General features: G+C 41.8%; 1 protein-coding gene across 8 annotated transcripts; it reads right to left on the bottom strand.

Annotated features, from left to right (window-relative positions):
- Positions 1-372: 372 nt before the first annotated feature.
- CDCA7 (cell division cycle associated 7) lies at positions 373-13,278 on the bottom strand. 8 transcript variants are annotated; one of them, XM_005300412.5, is made up of 10 exons: positions 12,844-13,278; positions 9,351-9,473; positions 8,835-8,945; positions 7,167-7,415; positions 6,675-6,752; positions 5,532-5,720; positions 4,863-5,003; positions 4,482-4,631; positions 3,152-3,288; positions 373-2,768 (listed from the first exon to the last, which is right to left on the bottom strand). In XM_005300412.5, the coding sequence occupies exons 1-10, from the start codon at positions 12,907-12,909 to the stop codon at positions 2,738-2,740; spliced, it is 1,275 nt and encodes a 424-aa protein (XP_005300469.2). In that variant the 5' UTR covers positions 12,910-13,278; the 3' UTR covers positions 373-2,737. The 8 variants fall into 8 exon arrangements, with proteins under 8 accessions (XP_005300469.2, XP_065417909.1, XP_065417908.1 ...); XM_065561837.1 differs by lacking the exon at positions 12,844-13,278 and adding an exon at positions 12,557-12,703; XM_065561836.1 differs by lacking the exon at positions 12,844-13,278 and adding an exon at positions 12,428-12,520.
- Positions 13,279-14,739: the final 1,461 nt, after the last annotated feature.

Below are 14,739 nucleotides of genomic sequence, written 5' to 3'. Positions count from 1 at the left end.
CTACTACAATAAACAAAGCCAAGACTTGTATTGGCTTAAGGATCAGAGTTTATACAACTTGCAGCTTTATATACAAGCCACGAGGGAAGTTGCATCTTTGGGGGCAATGTCACTGCATGTATAATTAGGAAGACTTCTCTAATCAAATGGCTCTCACACCTCTAGCTACACATGGTATCTTATAAAAAGTGGAAGCAGTTCTGTTTTGAGAATGAGTACTTGGGCCATGTATTTAGTTGATATTTTTCTTTAATTCTGCAGTAAACTTTAGCATAAACATTAACCCAACCAGCAAAAACAACAACAAAAAAGCAAGCATGCACAAGACAACTTAAGTAAGAATGAATGTTAACAAAAAAATGAGGCAGAAACTCTTGGCAAAGCTTTTATTATCAAAATAAAATTTTGTACAGAAGCACTTCATAGATCAGATGACCCAGTTACAGCATTTATTCACATGACATGTTTAAGGTGGGAATTAAGGACTTGTCTTAATACCAACCTTTCAGACATACTTACACAGATTAGCAACCCAAAGGCAGGTATGGCAATTAGAAGGTCATCTGAATTATCACAGCACATATATTTCCAAAGTTCCCTCTTCATGAAATGCAAAAGTTCAACCTTAGGTTTTGACCAAGAAGGAAATATTCACTCAATTTAGGATGAGAGTGTTATCCACCTTAGACTATACATCAGTTCAAACTTTGATATAATTAAAAGAAAACGTTTGGAGGAGGGATGGAGATTTTCAGAGATACACAATGACAGTGGGAGTTGTTGGATGCCTACTTGCCTTTGAAAAGTCTCATTCTAGCTTACTATAGTTCCTTGCTGCAATATGAGGTGCTGAATTGTGGTCAGGGGCAAAAAACACTAGAGAAAAAAGTTGTTGCATAAAATATCCCACTAGCAGAAAGATCCAAGACCATATCTAGTGCTATGGCTAACAAATCCAAGATGATTCTAGTTGGGATTGATCTCATTTATAATATTACATTCTAAGTCTTCATTAACTGTACAGGTTCAGACGATGTAGCGCTCTTTCCATTGCTTTGAGTATACAGTGGTCTCATCCATGCAGCACACTAGATCTTTTCAACATTAAGTCCTTGCTTTTAGCTGTACTTATCGTTCATTAATCATGTCATGCAAAATAACTTTCTACAGCTAGGCCGAGACCACTTTAAGTGGGAATACAGCTAGACTGTGCTCAGAAGCAGGCAACAGCATATGTGAATGCTACCAAAATATATTCAACCATTACATCTGCACTCCTAGACTATTACTTTTTAGCCATTAGGGAAAAGGGTTGTAAGTCTCATTTAATACCCCATCAGTCAGGATATTTAATTTCTTTTAAAAAGACTTTGTTATCCGAATCTGAGCTGCACTACATGGCTAGACGTCTTACGTACAAGACAGGGTCCAGCCTAACTATGGGCTTTGAAACCACTGGCGCCTAAAAAATAAATGAAAATTCATGCTCCAGTTCCAAATGGCTAGAGACCATTTGTCCATAAAGTTCTAAAAGCAGTCCATATGATTTATTACATTTGATCTTGAAACCTCATTTGTGACTGATTAAATAAGCTTCTCAAGCTGATCTTCTGCCTGTATGCCAAATTGAGGTCTTGCACTTACATACTAGTACTGTCTCACTATTCACCTTGCACTGATGCAGCATCACTATTGGCAGCAATAGAGGAAATACTAATATAAACACGGTGCAGTCATTTTCCATCACTGTTGTTAACCCACATTATCATTGCCACCATTGCTATTATCAGTGGAGTTGCACCAGTACTAGTTCAGTGAGGAAAAGCGCAGCTGCCCTAGAAGTTTTCAGCAGTGTTCCATGCTCACATCACAAAGGAAGATACCATGAGAGCCCATCAAGATTTTTGACTACTCAAAATAGTCTTTCAGTTGTATTTTTGCCCATTTTGTCACACTGGAACCTTAAACATTTAGATTAATTCCTTATTTATGCAGCATTTTTGGCCCCACTGTTTTGCACTTCTGAGCACTCTATAAAACCAAATGCTGGAAATCTAAGCATTTTAAAAACTTCTTTACAACAATCTCAATTAAGTTTTTCCTCTTTAAACTTGAGGGACTAGTGATGATTTTGGAGTTGCTAATTTTAAAGCAGATCTATCACCGCGCATAAAAGTTTTCAGCTTCTATTTGCTACTGTTACTCTTCCTGAAATAATCTTAAATTTTAATGAGACAGAAGTTAACCAGTTTCACCAGACAAAAGAGTAACATCTACATTTCCTCTTGGTTCCATGAGCGAAACAGCTATTAATATTTTAAATGCATTTAACATTTTCAATAACTGTTAACTGTAGATAAAAACTGCAACAAGGGCAACTGTGTGAACAAGACACTATCAGTTTAAAGCCAAGTCAAGTCTCACTTCCCGTTCCAGGGAGGAGTTGGGGGGTGGGGGGGGGGGGGGAGGAGAGAGTGGACACTAGCCAGACTGTGTAAGAACAGGAAGGGGAAAGAAAGAGCCTATCCAACAATATTTAAAGGACTCAACATGATTTGCAGAAAACCTATTGATTATCCTGGAAAATCTTTGTCCCCTTTTACCTGAAAAAAAGAAAATGCGGATCACCCTGGGATTAAAACCCTCAGTTGTTTGAACAATTAACTGCACACGAAGTCTGACATGGATGAAAGACCACATGACTATAGAAAGGTGCCCCTGACAACCCATCACAACCTCAGTCTTCCATTTCAAGTTCACGTTTCAGACTGCAAAATACAAAGAGGAACCAGTTTTAGTTTCAAGAAAAGCAGATTGATCCATTAAAGAATTTTATTTCTATTCAGTTTAGATACAGTTTGGAAGCTGTGGGAATAAGTAATAACTGAACTTCACTGCCAGCAGAATAAGTACTTAGTGTTTACACTGGATACCACTTTACACATTAGTAAGTACTAAAAATCAATTCCCGTGAGATCCTTCTGAGATCATCTCTATTTCACAGATGACAGGTCTGAGGATAAAGAGATTTACCTAAGACTTCAAAGCAATTCAGTGGAGAAGCCAGGATTTCTCCATTCCTGACTTTCAGACCCTCGCCTAACCCACAAAACTGGACCATTCAAAAAAAAAAAAAAAAAAAAGCAATTACCTGTTTAAGTAAGCATGAACATTGTTAAAGCCATGATACTTGGCCAAATAAACCAGCACACCAGTAGCACACCGACCATCCCGCTGTCTGCAGAAGCTACAATTGCAGATTCCACGACAAGGTGGGCAGTGCCAGTTCTAAAGAAAAATAAGACATCTTTTAAAGAAACTGAAATCTCAGAGATTCCTCACCCCACCCCTTTCCCTCTCTGGCACTGGCTCAAAACAATTCCATGCTAGCACAAATGCTGCCAAGAGATGCCAACAAATGCTAGTGTTTGTGAGTAAAGAGTAAGTTTTCCAATGTGCTAGCCATCTTCTGTACTTTCAATGGAGCCATAAAGAGCACCCCAATTTCCCCCCTCCCTTCCAGACCCAACATAGTGACAATTATCTGTCTGTTCAAGGCAACTGGCTGAACTCCTGTGCTGTAGCTTTCTGTAGGATGAGAGGCAGCATTCTTTTCCCTACAACACAGACACTAAAGCCAGACAAAAGTGAAACCACTTTGTTTTGATAATTCAATAGCTTGAAGTTCAAAAATATGCTTTAGTGGCTGCACTGCTTCCATAATTGATAGATATTACCATAGTAGCTACAGGAACTGCATGGTACCATGAGGTAGGAGTGGCAAGGGGAACTTTAATGGCACGGGCATTTGCGAAACCCCTGCTCTGAGACAAGTCTTTCGCAATCTGTTGGGAGCTGTGCCACAATCTATAAATGTTCTCTGAAGCAAAGAAACTGGACCCTGACTCTCCCAACTCCCAAGTTAGCACTGTAATCACTGGGCTCTACAATCAGTCTGTCTCTTGCCCAATGACCATTTAATTATTTAAGCATGGTAGAACAGATCCAAGAGGAGAAAATGAGAGGGACCCACCGAGAATACTCAACAGCCCAGTGGTTAGTCACTCATGTGGGAGGTGAGAGACCCAAGTTCAAGTCCCTGTTCCATCAGAGTGGGGATTTGAACTTGGGTCTCCCACACTCTGGATGAGTGGCTCCCCACTCAGCATGCTGGTATTTGTGAATCCCATTCTCTCCATGCATTGTAGAGAGAGCCTGGGCACTAACTCAGGATTGTGAATTACACAAGGTGACAGGATGCCTACGAGCTCAAGTCTCCACTGTGAATCCCCCCCCCCCACGATGCTCTGACATATATTTAAAGGCAAAAGTGTGCATGTACGACAGTATTAAAAGGCATTAAAACACAGCTCAACCTCCAACATCCTATCTTCAGTGTTAACTACGATTCATCGCTCCATGAACAGGGCTCCCACTATATTAAGCATGATAAACCCTGTGCCCACATTAAATTATCTTACTGGATCCAGCAATGCAGTCCTGACGTCTTCCCCATATCGATTGCGAAGACAAGGTCCACAGAACTGACCTCGCACACCTACACAGTCTGGGTTACGACAGTTTGTTTTTGTGTCTATAGTTTTTTGGCGACACTGATGACAAGTGGATCCCTACAACAACAAACAGGAGTTCAGGAGACAAGAAAGCCAAGAGAGGTAGTTTAGTTAACAAGAACGCACATTAAACAACCAACCCATCCCTTGCAACATGGTTTGGGTCTTTGCATTAGTACTTCTTCCAAGACTTGACATTCTTAAGGACAACCCAAAAGAGGGTGTAAACAAAGAGAAAACAAGCCTAACATACTCAATCTGCATTTCTCGGATTTGCAATACACTTACCATCACCTGGTTATATACTTTATCTCGGGCAGTTTCACAAATATTATCCAACTCTTCCTCTGTTATTTCTTCGACTGGACGCACTATGTGAGGAAGAGCCATAGCACCAGGGCGACTTCTCCTGGGAGTTCGAATCTCTTGCTGGAGGGTGTGGAAGAATCAAAATCTAAGCTTTTATTTTATGGTCATAACATTACTGCCAGCAGAAACCCCACACAAACAAGGGCAGAGAATTTCAAAGCCGTCTAAGGGATTTAGAGGTGTATCTTCCACTAGAGTTAGCAGACGAGTATTGAGTTAATGGGATGCTTTGAAAAACACAATTCAGGTCTCCAACTTTAGTGCTAGAAATGTAACAGAACAAAAATCAAATGCTATTTGATCTTTTTTTTAGCTCCTACTACAGTGGAGAAAGTGACCATTCCTCCATCGTGATAATCAAAATAAAATAAAAAGGTAATTGTGCAACACACTCCATTTTTTCCCATACCTCCCATTAGCCTCAGGGTGGATTGGAACACCAGATAGCTCTGCATGAGCTTCTAACTCTGTCAAAGAGACCAACAACCAGGCTTAAGCTGAATTTATTTGAATAACCAATACTGAATTATATTTTTGAAGTTTCCCCAATTAATGTTCTACTGTAAAAGGCCAACACATTAAACATACCTCTGAGTATTCATCAGATAGCTTTCTTCTCCTCACTAAGCTGAACCTGTCATCATCTTCCTCCTCTTGTAAAGGAGTAGGTGGCCCATCAATCAGGGACCTGGATCTTGTGTGAGGCCGAGAAATTCGGTCTGGGTTCCTCCTTAAAGCATTTTGGGGAAACGAGCTTCTTGGAGCCCGTTTTGGTCGCTGGAAGAAAAAGTTAGTTAAACAAAGCCCTTTGCCCCTAAAGGCAAACAAAAACAAAATAACGTAGTTTCTAGCATAGAAAACCGAGTACAATTACTACATTGCTGGTAAATTCACCTTTGCCAGTCAACAAACTGTAGAAACATACAAAGCCCCAAGCAGCAGTCAGTACCTATATAAGGTAGAAGGCAACTATTCACTTGTGTAAACATAAGAGTCTCAATGAGGTTAGACAGGTTTGTCTGTTTTATGGAAAAACATATATTTTCAGTAGGATTCTAAATGCCTTAATAATCAATCAAATAAATACCACTTTAATAGTACTTTTCAACATGTTTTATTTAGAAGGGCATATTATCTTTATCCCCATTTTACAGATGGGGAACTGAGGCACAGCAAGGGAAAAGGACATGCCCAAGGTCATACAAGCAAGTCGTTGGTAATGCCAGGAGTAGAATCCAGGTACTCTTGACTTCCCATCCTGTGACCCACTCACTGGGACATGCTGCCTCCTTAAGTAGATTGATATTGCAGCCCTAAAACATATAGATGGACCCAAACTAGAATCTGGATTCAATCACTTTCAAACTGTAGATGACATTCAGACCTGACCTTTGAAGCTTAAGCCCTTCCCCCCACCTTTCTCCATTATTTGTGTAAATACATATTTAGAAAGGGGGTTTTGTTTTGTTTTATGACTTTAATTTGCCTTTGATATGGATACTTCCAGGTGCCTATGACTCGATATGTTGTTCAGTTTTTATAGAACGGCAAATCAAAAGGGAATTGCACAACTAGGATTATTGTTTTAACAAGTAATAAAATTCTGAACAACTGGACTTTGATTTACTTGATCTATTAAGCTTTTTATTTTAAAGGGTTTTTGTTTTTTTAAATCAAAAGTAGATACACTCAGATGATTGAAGTATAAGATAAACAGAAATTTCTACTTACTGGGCTGGTAGTTGTCAATGATCTTCCGCCAGTGAAAATACCAGGGACATTTTTTAATTCAGCCATTAGTTTTGCAAGCTAGGGAAAAAAAGAAAAACATACTGTCTTAAAAAAGAGTTTATGTGCTATTACAGGCTATTAGAATAGGGCAATTGCCTAGATGTACAATTACAGTCATATTCTTTGAATTTTACTTTTATGTCTTATTTTTATCTCCTGGTGCCTGAAAGTGGGTTGAAAATGATGCTTAGGCTTAATAGGCTGCCAGCCTAAACATGGAATAAGGCTTTAGAACACAGAGATGTCTGCTGAAGAACCTATTTCAACGTGTGGCTTTTCACGTGCCAGTGAATGTGCAGTATCAGGGCTCTACATTTCTGTTAATGCATTCACATCACTCCCATTAATGTTAATTTATATAAGAGAAGAGAACTGCATGGAGATTAGACGTCAAGGAGAAAAATTAATTGAAGAACTTTCCTGCATACCTACCATTGCTTTGTTTTCCTTTATATTTAAAGCTCTTTTCTCTAAGAATTTGGGGCCCTTTTCTTCAGAGTCAGAATCCAGAGCAGATGGTTGTATTTCAGGGGGTGATGCTATTTCGCTCTGTCCCCTTTTAGACCTTCGAGTTGGAAACTTCATAGCCACTTTCAGAGGAATCGAGCGTCTCTCACGTCTCCTATATTGCAACTTCTCCTTAGCACGTAAATCATTTTTCTTAGAGTCTGACTCCAATTTCTATCAAAAACCAATATTGTTGTTTATGAATGACACTGGATTGCTGTATGGTTTAGTTTGACAAGTAAGTTTATTTAAAAGAAGGACACCAACCTGAAATCCAGGTTGGTATATTTTTTTTTAAAGGTTGGGCACTACTACCCATGAAACCCCCTGACAAGTTTTGTGGTTTTACAGAGTGCTCAAATACACAGAAAGATAGAGATTAGTTTCACTCATAAGTCTAGTTAGTAAAAATATTCCAGAGAAAAATGTAATTTGTGTTGGTATGCTTTAAGGGCCCAATCCTGCAAGTTAGTCCACATGGGTGTACAAATCCCCGACTATGGTTCTCAGTGCTGGGTCAGGCCTAAGTTTGTAAACTACAAAGAATTCAAAGGCTACAGAAACAAGATCACTAGCAAATTCTAACTTACTCACAGGACTAGCCAGTGAGACAAATACAGCCCAAACTCAAGTAGCCATTGAGACAATTATGGTCCCAAATCAAGCATTTTATCAGCTTAGTATTCTGATGCTGTTCACAACTGTAATGAGAATTTACTAGTGATGCCAATGAAGATAGTTATTCTATTTTTTGTTTGCTTAATTATCCACTTGGTGACATGTCTTATCTTACTTTAACCAAAATAAAGTTGCTTCCATCTAGGACTAACCTGTCTAACAGACACCCTGCTGTGGACCATTAGTACTTCTTTTTCTACTTGTCAAGGCTCAAACTGACAATCCCATTTTCTATAATTTTGTATTAAGCTTGATATGTGGTTCTTGCTCACCAATTTTCATGCTGTTATTGCTTGTCCCTGCCCTTTTCTTGAATCTCTGTGCCTGCTTTGTCACTGTTAGTTCTCTTTTTACTATTTATTATTTAACTTAGATGTGTACTCTTTCCACAAGAAGAGCACCTACTCTTTTCTCTAGACATCCCTTGACATTATACTCCAATAACCCATGTTACACGCAATATGAATATATTGCTCTCTGCAATGCTCAATATTTACTCTTGGGCTATTTTTAAGCAATAAGCCTGCTATAATGTTTTGCAGTTGATTAAAAGTAGAATTTCCCCCCTTCTACCATCTATTACTATTTCTACATTGCCTACAAAGTGTAGAATTTCCTGTACTGTTTCCTGTTATGCTGCACAAGTGCCATGAAGACCTGTATCGTGCCATGCTAGCTCACAGATTCCAGCAATTGATGGCCATCTTGTCCAAACAGTTTTAAAAGAAAATACAAGATGCTCATGAAGAGAGTACATCCAATAAACAATGTTTCAATCTGTACTAGCAATTTTAAAATTAAATAAAGTTATCTGGCAAGTGTCCTAGAGGCTGTAACATTTCAGTAATTAGTAACATTTCAGTAATTAGTAATTACTTCAACTTTAAAACTAGTGAGTTAATTTGCATATCTCACCAATACATTTTGAATCTCACTGTCTGAAAAACCACAGAACGAATCATCATCCGAGTCCTCACAAAAAATTTTAGCCAGTTCTTCTGTGATATCTGACCTAAACTTTCGTTTCTGTAAAAAGAATAAAAACACTTTTTTTTTTAAAGACCCAATTTTTCATGAACCATGCAGACAGCAAATCACATTTACAAGTGCACTACAAGAGAATAGCTATTGTAACAAAGAAAACCAAATGGTTCAGGGATTTACAAATGGTTTCAGAGCTGTTATGGCAAATCATCAGACATGTTAGTTTAAGCGACATTTCAAAGAATAGAATAAATAGCTAATCTGCCTCCAACAATTACTACCTAGAAGCACAAGCAAAAAGTGAAATAAAATTATAGTGCATACTGTAGATTCATAGCTACTGTATAGAAATGTAAGCAAAGCAAGCAGTTTTAAATCACACATGAAGCATTTGGGACATTTTCAACACAGCACATTCAGTTCTGTTTATTCGTGTACTGTACTTACGGTGTTTGCAAAATTATCAGAACCAAAACTGTCACAACTGTCATCAGATGATGACGTTTCCATGGGGATCAATTTCATATTTCGGAATGCTATGAAGTTCTTCTTTCCTGAAAGGTCTGCTTGCTGCAAGGGGAGGATGACAATACTATTAAAATGTGAAATTTACTACAGTACACTAGCTTTTAAAAGTCTGTTTATAAAGCTTAATGTGGTTGTATTTTCAGATGTGCAGTACACTTGTATCCATTCAGTACACCATCAGCACTGAAGAGAGACAAGAGTAGAGCTCTCAAATTAAAACAGAGTAGTTTCTGCTCTAATGCATTTCTGGTCACTAACTTAAGTGATTTATCCTTGGATATTAGAAATGTTTCTTCTTCTTCTGACAAATAATAGCTTTTGTCAAAGTCCTTCAAGTTTTACTTTGTGTTGAATCTTAGAAATCACCATTTTAGCTTGTAGTTTAATTTCTGAAATCAAATACTAATCAACTAAATTTCTTTAAAGCATAAAAAAAAAAACCACCAGAAAAAGAACACCAGAACAACTGCTTTAGGGACAATGGCTTATTATTTCATTAGGTACCATCATTGGGTTGTAATGTCTTATCTTTTGGTGGCCTTTAAATTTATCCTTTTCCTGGAAACCTCACATATCCTCAGTAAATATGGTTTAAGATTTTGAGTTGTAAATGGAGACCCATATCTGTACCAATATTTATACACACTATACCACACAACAGTTCACTGCACCGTGATCAGTGATTGATGTGGCTCATGCCAAACTGAAAGAACTCTTATGGTTACTAGCAATTCATAGGCCAACCTCATTGAGCCGAAAATATTTAAGAAATCTCTTTAAAATGTAGCATCACAGAGAGGTTTAAAGATATGTGCTGTCTGCACATGCTGGATATTGCATACTCTTGCCTGAGCCATGAGATGGTAATCTAATTTCTAACAGCACTGTGGAAACTATTACCACCACCACCCCCAGTTCTGAGTTTGAAATTTGCACCAACATGTAGACCAATCTCTCTCTTTCCTCACAATTAGACACAGCTATTTGCTTCCACCTGGATAATAGCTACTACTTTTCTAATCCTGCCAATGGAGAGAGTAAGGCTATGTCCATGCTACAGCAGCCCAGCTATGGCACAACAGCTATAGCACTGTAGTGTAAACATGTGGTACAGCAATGGAAGGGGGTTTTCCATCACTTTGTAATTAACCCCCCCCCCCCCCCAAAAGTGGTCAATGGAATAATTCTTCTGTCAATCTAGCAGTATCTACACTGGGGTTTAGGTCACTTTAACGACATCTCTCTCACCCCTGAGGGACATAGCTAGTCAATCCAAATTTTAGGTGTAAACCAGCCTAAAACTTCTTCCTTTAACACTCTATTAATCAGGTTTCACAGTGGTAGCCCTGTTAGTCTGTATCAACAAAAACAATGAAGAGTACTTGTGGCACCTTAGAGACTAATAAATTGGTTAGTCTCTAAGGTGCCACAAGAACTCCTAGTTGATTTTACTCTATTAATCATCCTCCAATGTGGTATGCTTCCACCCCAATTAGACACTTTGCACTTCCACCAAAACCCCACCCTTTAGAGACCCTACTGTCTTTCAGTAAAGGTAAAAGTAGGTTTGCAGAGAAAAAGCAAAGTAGGTATCAGCTAAGTACTGAGTCAGATGTGAACCTTTTACAAAACCCCAAGGGCAATATTTTTAAGACCAGCAGCATTCCAAAAAAACCTTACATTACACTCTCTGTGGTGCAGAGCAGACACACCACTAGATAAGCATAGGACAGCCTGAAAAGTCCACAACAATCAACACACTATTCTGTTTGAAGGGACCGGAGTTCCAACTGTCTCCCCAAATTGTGCCTGAAGCACACTTTGCAGACACATCAGTTAGGTCCCGTTTACACCACAAGATGGAACCCTACTGCGTGTCAACCAGGTCACCCCAACATGGTAGTGGCTGCAGTGCTATGAGAAAGAGAAGTGAACCTGACCATCTTCATTGTAAATCCTTTCTGTTTTAACCATCCCAGAGTAGTGAGGGCTTGCTTGACAGCAATGTGGTGAATTACAAGGTTATAAACCACAAGTGACACACACTGCACCAAGATGCAGAGCAAGACCAGGGAAGCCACACCAGTGCAAAACAAATCTAGTAGACATAGAGAGACTTTATAAAGAACAGTTTTTAACCTGGCAGTATTTCTTCCCAACACAGTGGGGAACTGGGGACACTGGGCTCTCCTCCAGTGAGCAATCCCCGGGGCTTTAGCCTGGAAAGCTCTCCTCCACCCAGACACTGGGAAGGCCGCAGATTTGCATGGAGACACGTCCTACTCCAACTGGGAGACTGCAGGCACCCTTGTTTTGATGGAGAGAGTCTCCATTTTAGATTTCGCAAATCTCAGGGACCCCAGGCAGCAACCCCTGAAGGGCAGAGGCTGGGGCAGAAGAGAGGAGCAGAGCCTGGCGGGAAGCGAGCTGGGAGCAGGCGCCGCCGAGCCTGGCAGGCAGCACAGGGCGGGGTGCAGGAGCAGACATGCGGCCCCAGGCTCAGCGTGCCAGGTTTCCCGGAGGGTCCCTCGTGCAGCCGGGAAGGCAGCAGGCCAGGCCACGGGGCTCTCCGCCATCGACGCGAGTTTGGAAGGGTCCAGGCGGGCCCACGGCGCAGACTGCCCCGGAGGATCCGCTGTCGGAGCGCCGCCGCCACGGCCCCCAGCTGCAGGGACACCCGGGCAGGTGGGCGGCATCCTCCACCCCCACAAAACAGGGTGTCGCGTGTTTCCACGGAGCCACGTGTGTGTGTGTGTGTGTGGTGGGAGGGGGGCGGGAATTGCTGGGCCGCCACATCCAGCCGGCGCCCGCAGCCCACCCGCTTCCCCCTACTTCACCACCTACAGCTTCCTGCATCCCGCCCTGCTCAGCCCCCTTCCTCCAGTCTGCAACTCACTGCACCTCCCGCCCCTCAGCCTCCCCCCTGGAGCGCCTGCAGCCCGCCCCGCTCAGCCCCCATCCGCCAACGTGTGCAACTAACTGCATCCCCCACACACCTCATCCAGCCCCCTTCCTCCGGCGCGTGCAATTCACTGCAACCTCTGCGCCACTCAGCCCCCTTCCTCCAGCGCGTGCAACTCATTGATTGCCCCCTTAGCCCCCTTCCTCCGACGTGTGCAACTCACCACACCCTCTGTCCCGCTCAGCCCCCTTCCTCCGGCGCATGCAACTCATCGCACCCTCTGCCCCCTTCCTCCTGCGCGTGCAATTCACTACACTCTCTGCCCCGCTCAGCCCCCTTTCTCCAGCGCGTGTAACTCACTGTTCCCTCTGTCCCGTTCAGTCGCCTTCCTTCAATGCCTACAAGTCACTGCACCCCCCCCCCCCGAATCCTCCAGAGCCTGCAATTCATTGCACACACACCCCCTTTCTCCAGCGCGCGTTCAGCCCTGGGCCCCCGTCCGCCACTCACTCGCATGCCGAAGGGATCCATGCTACCAGCTGCAGGGCGCAAGCGGTTCTTGTAAAGGCTAGTCATAGTCGGGTAGCCCGGGTGCGATCCGGGCAGCGTGCGCTGGACTGGGAAGGTCGGGAGGAGGCTGCAAGCTCGCGCCAAACCAGCTCAGGACTGTCAGGGGGGCGGGGATTGGGGGCACCTTTCCCGCGTTTGAGCCCGAGTCCTGGAAGGTGTAGGCAACACCCCTCTAGGAAGGGACCCCTTACTGCTCCCCCGTGCAATAGACAGCCTGCCCCCTGTGCAGAGAGCAGCACAGGGCTCCGTGGAGTGCAAAGAGGGGACGAAAGCAACCTCTAGTATTTTTTTCCTGCAGTGGAGTTTGTGGCACTGTAAGGGCCTAATTCTGTGGCGCGAAATGCTCCCTGTAGCAAAGCGGTAGAATTTGCATATGGGGAGGGGGAGGGGGAGGGCAGAGCCGTCTGCAGGCTCGCCGCTCGTGCACGTGGGGTCTGGGTGGTTAGTCCCCAGTGTGTATGGGAGGGGGTCAGGTCAATGCACAGGGGGCAGGTCTGATCCTGCTGCCCTGCAGAGCGTTTAATCAGCCACAAACGAGTGTGTTATGGCACGAAACCAACAGTGTAGGCACATTTCCTGCTCCGGCCAATTCATGTATGGCTAGCAGAGAGATGATGAAAAACCACTTCGTTCCATGGGTCTTTAGCACACAGGGAACCTGATAGTTTATGCCCCATGCATCACGAGTAATTAAGACTTTACTGCAGTGCAGGCATCTTTAGCACAGAAATCATGAGGAGACGATTGAGAAGTTAAGCTAAAGAGAACAAAGTATTTTTCTCACGAATAAATGTTTACTCATAAAAAGATGGGGAGGAATAGCTAAGCAGAATAATTTTCAATATTTTGCATAAACCACAATACATTTTGGAAGGATTGTAATTATTTTAACAAAACTTTCTGGAAATCGAAAATCCTCCATACAATTTGATGTAGAGAAAAACGTTTGCTTCACAGTGTTCTCTGGGTCCTGTTGGATTTGAAGTTTGTGCCCCGGGTTGGTGCTGTACAGTATCTGGGGTCTTCTTCCAGCAGATACCCTGCACTTTCTGTGGATCACACAAGCTTCAATGAAAAATATGCACTTTGAGAAAATGCAGTGAAGAAGGGTCAAGAAATACCTTTTAAAAAACAGGTTTTTTTATGTCAGTGAATAATGCATTATCTGAATCTCAACCAAGAGTACAATTAGACACTTGCAGCATAGCCTGAGAATAAGGTCACAAATCTGTTCAACTGCAAACTGCAATCTGTATCTCTTTGCAGGAAAGGATTGAAATAGGGCATTTTATTTGTGCATAGGGATTTTAAATAGAATAAACTTTGTGTTAAAATCAAAACATAGTTTGGAGAGGAACAAAGATAAAGTGGATTCTTTGCTATTAGTTTGATGTAACATGTAATATCACATTAAATCAAATAGTTGTAACACCTAAAGAGAACAAAATTACTGTAACTTACCACTGTTTGACAATTGTAATGAGGGGAGTGGGAACTTTAAGAAGCTGTATACCTGATAGCTTAAGATTCAGATATTCCTAAAGGGAAAAGTCATATATCTTCTGTTTTCTGTAATATTTCATTTACAATCACCAACCTAATGCACACTGGTTTAGGAGAGGATTGTAACAGAGAAACTGTAGTTATAGCTGGTATTTCCATGATAAATTCCTAGTATTTACTCAAGGCTGGAAATTCCCATTTACATCAGTAGTGCAGAATCGGGCCCTGCTGCACGTGTATGGCACACACACAAACCTGATACTGTGTAATTGAACCAAGAATGAGCTGTAAACCAAACACCTTAAATAGGCCATAACACAATAGAATACAACA

The sequence above is a fragment of the Chrysemys picta genome, chromosome 11 (genome assembly GCF_011386835.1).
Source record: "Chrysemys picta bellii isolate R12L10 chromosome 11, ASM1138683v2, whole genome shotgun sequence".
In the NCBI taxonomy this organism is placed as follows: Eukaryota; Metazoa; Chordata; order Testudines; family Emydidae; genus Chrysemys; species Chrysemys picta.
The sequence above is the reverse complement of the archived record's forward strand: the minus strand, read 5'-3'. Positions and strand labels throughout refer to the sequence as shown.

What these genes read in the sequence shown, in the direction of transcription:
- CDCA7 (XM_005300412.5), bottom strand. Translation starts at nt 12,909, where the DNA reads ATGACTAGCCTTTACAAGAACCGCTTGCGCCCTGCAGCTGGTAGCATG. An exon ending in AAGTATATAACCAGGTGATG is followed by an intron (nt 4,632 to 4,862) that starts GTAAGTGTATTG and finishes TTGTTGTTGTAG; the next exon opens with GGATCCACTTGTCATCAGTG. An exon ending in GGACTGCATTGCTGGATCCA is followed by an intron (nt 3,289 to 4,481) that starts GTAAGATAATTT and finishes ATTTTTCTTTAG; the next exon opens with AACTGGCACTGCCCACCTTG.